At 39.1% G+C, this 4,035-nt stretch overlaps 1 protein-coding gene across 1 annotated transcript in view; it reads left to right on the top strand.

The window, feature by feature from the left end:
• The first annotated feature begins 395 nt into the window (after positions 1 to 395).
• The window catches only part of parla (presenilin associated, rhomboid-like a), a 13,794-nt gene continuing 10,154 nt past the window's right edge, over positions 396 to 4,035 (top strand). The window contains exons 1-7 of the mRNA XM_037982039.1: positions 396 to 510; positions 1,679 to 1,856; positions 2,194 to 2,298; positions 2,397 to 2,529; positions 2,655 to 2,750; positions 2,930 to 3,079; positions 3,613 to 3,683. Coding sequence (XP_037837967.1) covers positions 431 to 510; positions 1,679 to 1,856; positions 2,194 to 2,298; positions 2,397 to 2,529; positions 2,655 to 2,750; positions 2,930 to 3,079; positions 3,613 to 3,683 — 813 coding nt within the window. The 5' untranslated portion in view covers positions 396 to 430. The remainder of the gene's footprint in view (positions 511 to 1,678; positions 1,857 to 2,193; positions 2,299 to 2,396; positions 2,530 to 2,654; positions 2,751 to 2,929; positions 3,080 to 3,612; positions 3,684 to 4,035) is intronic.

The raw sequence follows: 4,035 nt of genomic DNA, 5'->3' as shown, positions 1-4,035 counted from the left end.
TAGGCGTGTACCTTAAATTGCCACTAGAGGGAGGTAATGGTTTGCCATAAAAAATGCAATAGCTGTAGCACTGAGCTCTGTTGCAGGCACTCCTAACCAGTTAAATTGCAGTCATTTTAAAGCATATTTAACTTAAAGATGCGCAGAAATTTACTCTATGGTTTTGCACTGCTCCGTTGTACCACAAACATACAAACTGATCATAAATGGGTTATAACAATAACATTATTGCTAGAGTAACAATATAAGTATAAAAATGTATTTTTAAGACTTTTTAAAGGGTTCAAAAATATGCAAACGCACTTGATCAACGGATAAACCTTGTGAGGCTTTGTTTGAGGTAAAAGGTGTTTTTTACGAGTTTCCCTGAATGCCACACTAGCTTCAAGTGGGCGGTGGGAGGAGCTTCTGGCAGGAGGTCACAACAAACATGGCGTGGAGAGGATGTGTTGTCAAATGGGTCAAAACAGAGTTAGTCAAATACCCAAATAATATCTCACGAAGCTCAAGGTAGGCAAATAAAGCCTTGCTCCGTTCGCTGAGTGTGGCTAAACAATATTAGCCTTGACAGTGTGTGTGTGTGTGTGTTTTCCTCCACGTCCAGTAATGTGAAGTGACTCAACAGGGCTGTCATTGATGGAGCTTTAGGACAATTTTCTGCCTCGTTTTTTTTATTGGGAAAACAATGTTTGCGCCGTCGCTGTTATTTTCCTGTAATTGTTTAAATGAACGGAGCTACTGAACAACTGTTATGTTAGCAAACGGCACTTGGTTTTACATAAAAGCGCTTTCTAATAATAAATATGCCACTTAGCTATACAAGTACGCGTTTGATGTTTTTTTTTATATATATAGTTGACAAGAAAACCAAAATTCAGAGTCCAGCTTTCTTGGGGAAACAGAGTTCGACACAACACCAGCTGAGGCTGCTTAGGGACCGTCTAAAAAGTTCAGCTGTTGACACATTCAAGAAATTCACTTGTACTGACTATAGTGTCTTCAAACTCATTTTAGACATCTGTTGTCCCTTGTTGAAGCTACAGCAATAGGTAGATTAGATGAACCTTTTTTATAACTTTAGAGAACTTTTACTGATACAAAATATTTACATATTTTGTGTGCAGTGTTTCTCCTGAAGACAAAGTACCAACAGAGGACTGTTTTTATATTTTAATTTTTTAGAAGCTATTTGTCCTGGAAGAGAAACTCTGTCCAATGTTACTGAACCTAAAATTGTTTGTAAACCTTTGGGTCCAGTTCACCAAATTAAGATGACAGATTTTCACAGAGTTTTATTTATTTTATTATCATATGTTTTGTTGTTTTTCTGCAGGCACCAGCCAGGTCATATCAGTCATGGCTTCACTATTCTCTTATGTGATCATATAACATGTAACCCCCGTATAACCATTGAAACACTTATTAACTATCTAATCAACAGAAAGTTTGATAACTTTGACACCTGAATGGACTGATTGAACTTTTATTTAGTGTTTTTGATGTTTAATACAATAATCAACTTCTTTGTTATAGTTGTGTCTGTGATTGTACACCATTGTGTCAGGAAAAAACACATCAAATAAATCTACACATTTCAAGCTTCTTAGCTGCATAATAAAAACTTTTAATCATGCAAATTGTCTCATTTTTTTAAGTTGTTGTTTTTTTTTCCTGACAGACTCCACTACGTCAACCAACAGAGGTGCGGTTTTCGGCGGGAAGCTAAAAAGCCAGAAACTAAGAAAGAAAATGCCACCCAACAAACTAAACCCTCTCCCCCTGAGGCTGGCACGTCCCCACCTGCTCCAAAACTCCGAAGGCCAACACTTTTTGGTCCGCTGATGTTCACAGTTGGGGTAGGTTCTGCATCTTTTGTGAAGATATCTCCTTATCTCCTTGTTCAGAACATAAATAAGCCAATAATTAAAAGCATCCATTTTATGCTCTCTATCAAACCCAGTTTGCAGTAACTTCACTTTTCTAAACTGAATCTAGTGGTCCACCCCTGGACTGTATAGGATGCCCTCAGACGTCTTGTGGTCATGCCCTAAAGGCTCAGAGATAATGTGATGCAAAGAGACACGAGACAAGAATCATGTGGTTTTAGTTGTGAGGCCAGCTGGTGTGCGCGCATTTTAAAATGAGATTTAGGACAGAGGGATGTTGTTGGCTGCTGTCTTGATTCCATGTCAGTTTACAGGCTGCTCCTTTGGCGCCGCGGCCATCCTGCAGTACGAGACCCTAAAGTCAAGAGTTCAGACTGCAAAGGATGGGGAGGAGTTAGACAAACTTGCACTGGTAAAGATCACACAAAACAAGTGAACTTTCTGTTAATATTTACAACTTGTTTACCTGGCGAGCTGCTTGTAGTGACTGAGTGAACCATCATGTCTCAGGGCTCCCAGGACATGGCGTACTGGCACGACTGGTGGAACCATCACTCCAGCTTCCAGAAACAACTCATCCTTCTGATATCCATAGTGGATGACTTCTGGAACAGTCTCACTGAGGGACAAAGGACAGCCACTGGTAGTTTTTAAAGCAGAGCCATTTTGTCTTTTTATTAAATTGTCTCCGCTGTCTTCATTTGGTTATAAAACCCTGCAGTAAGGCTCATTCGGAGTCAAAGTTCACAACATTTACTCGTTTTCTAGGCATTATCGCTATAAATGCTGCAGTTCTGTGTTGCTGGCGGATCCCGTCCATGCAAAGAACTATGATCAAGTACTTCATGTCCAACCCAGCCTCCAGTGAGTGCATTAATTTATATATTTTTTTTTTTTTTGTAAATCAAATATTAAAACAGGTATATTCATACTCCTGTAGGTGGAAGTTTTGCCTGCATGATCGCCTGACCAAAACGAAGCTCTCCTAATGTTTCCACTGTGGCTTAGTTCTTTTGTTTGTTTGTTTTAAATCCCCCTATCAGAAACACGATGCCTTCCCATGATTCTGTCTTGCTTCAGTCACTACTCCATTATCCACATGGTGGCCAACATGTACGTCCTATGGATGTTCTCCTCTGGAATTGTTTCTCTCCTAGGGAAAGAGCAGTTTCTTGCAGTCTACCTCTCTGCTGGTAAGAAGAATACAGCGTATCCAATTCAAATACAACACCGGTTCTTAAACAGTGGAACAGTTATCACGTTAACGTTTGAACATTTCAGGTTGTGCAATGTAAAAGTGTTCTTGTATTAAGAGATTTACTTATCCAATTTACAATCCAATAAATAAACTGGATTGTACATATCTGAAAGCCCAAGGCCCTAATTTCTACACAAGAGCAAGAATTTTTGTCAGTGTGTAAAGTTTTAATTTGTAGCAGTTTTTTTTTTTCAACAGTACTTCACTATTTACATAAAGGCTTCAGTCTTCAACTGTCCCAGGTGCCTTTATGGCTCACCAAAATAATTTTTATTTTATTTTTAGTGCTATTACACATGATATTGTTTAAGTGTTTTTGGTCAAATAGATGTCTGGTTGATTGATTTAAGAAGAAAATAATACAGGCCTGAAACTAAAAGCAAAATATAACTATAAGCGAGTGTGTGCATTTCTCTTGTCCTTTTTTTTACGAAGGAAAGAAACATGTTTTGATGTTTGTATTTTCAGGAGTGATTTCCACGATGATCAGTTACGTGTGTAAAACTGCCACTGGGCGATTCTATCCATCTTTAGGAGCGGTATGATTGTTTTTTTAACACCTTCATGCAAACTCTGTAGGAATTGTCCCAACATAAGATCTGCCACCCTGTTAACTCTTAAGCTACCTATTTCTAGTACAGTAAACATTCAGACAGACCCCTATCCCTCACCATTGGACTGTGACTGTTTGTACATATAATTTAATATCTATAAAGGAAACATATCTTGTTGTGGTTTACTTCTGCTGCTGTGAAAAGTTGCCGCACAGGGTTAGGGTCTCCTCAGGGTTTAAGGGATTAAGGCCTTTTAGCCCAGGGCTAGGGTTGGGGTCTCCTCTGGGTTTAAGGGGTTAGGGCCTATATGCACAGGGCTAGGGTTACAGTCTCCTCA

The sequence above is a fragment of the Kryptolebias marmoratus genome, linkage group LG20, assembly GCF_001649575.2.
Source record: "Kryptolebias marmoratus isolate JLee-2015 linkage group LG20, ASM164957v2, whole genome shotgun sequence".
NCBI classification, from domain to species: domain Eukaryota; kingdom Metazoa; phylum Chordata; class Actinopteri; order Cyprinodontiformes; family Rivulidae; genus Kryptolebias; species Kryptolebias marmoratus.
Note: the sequence above shows the minus strand (reverse complement) of the source record. Positions and strands in the feature narration are given on the sequence as shown.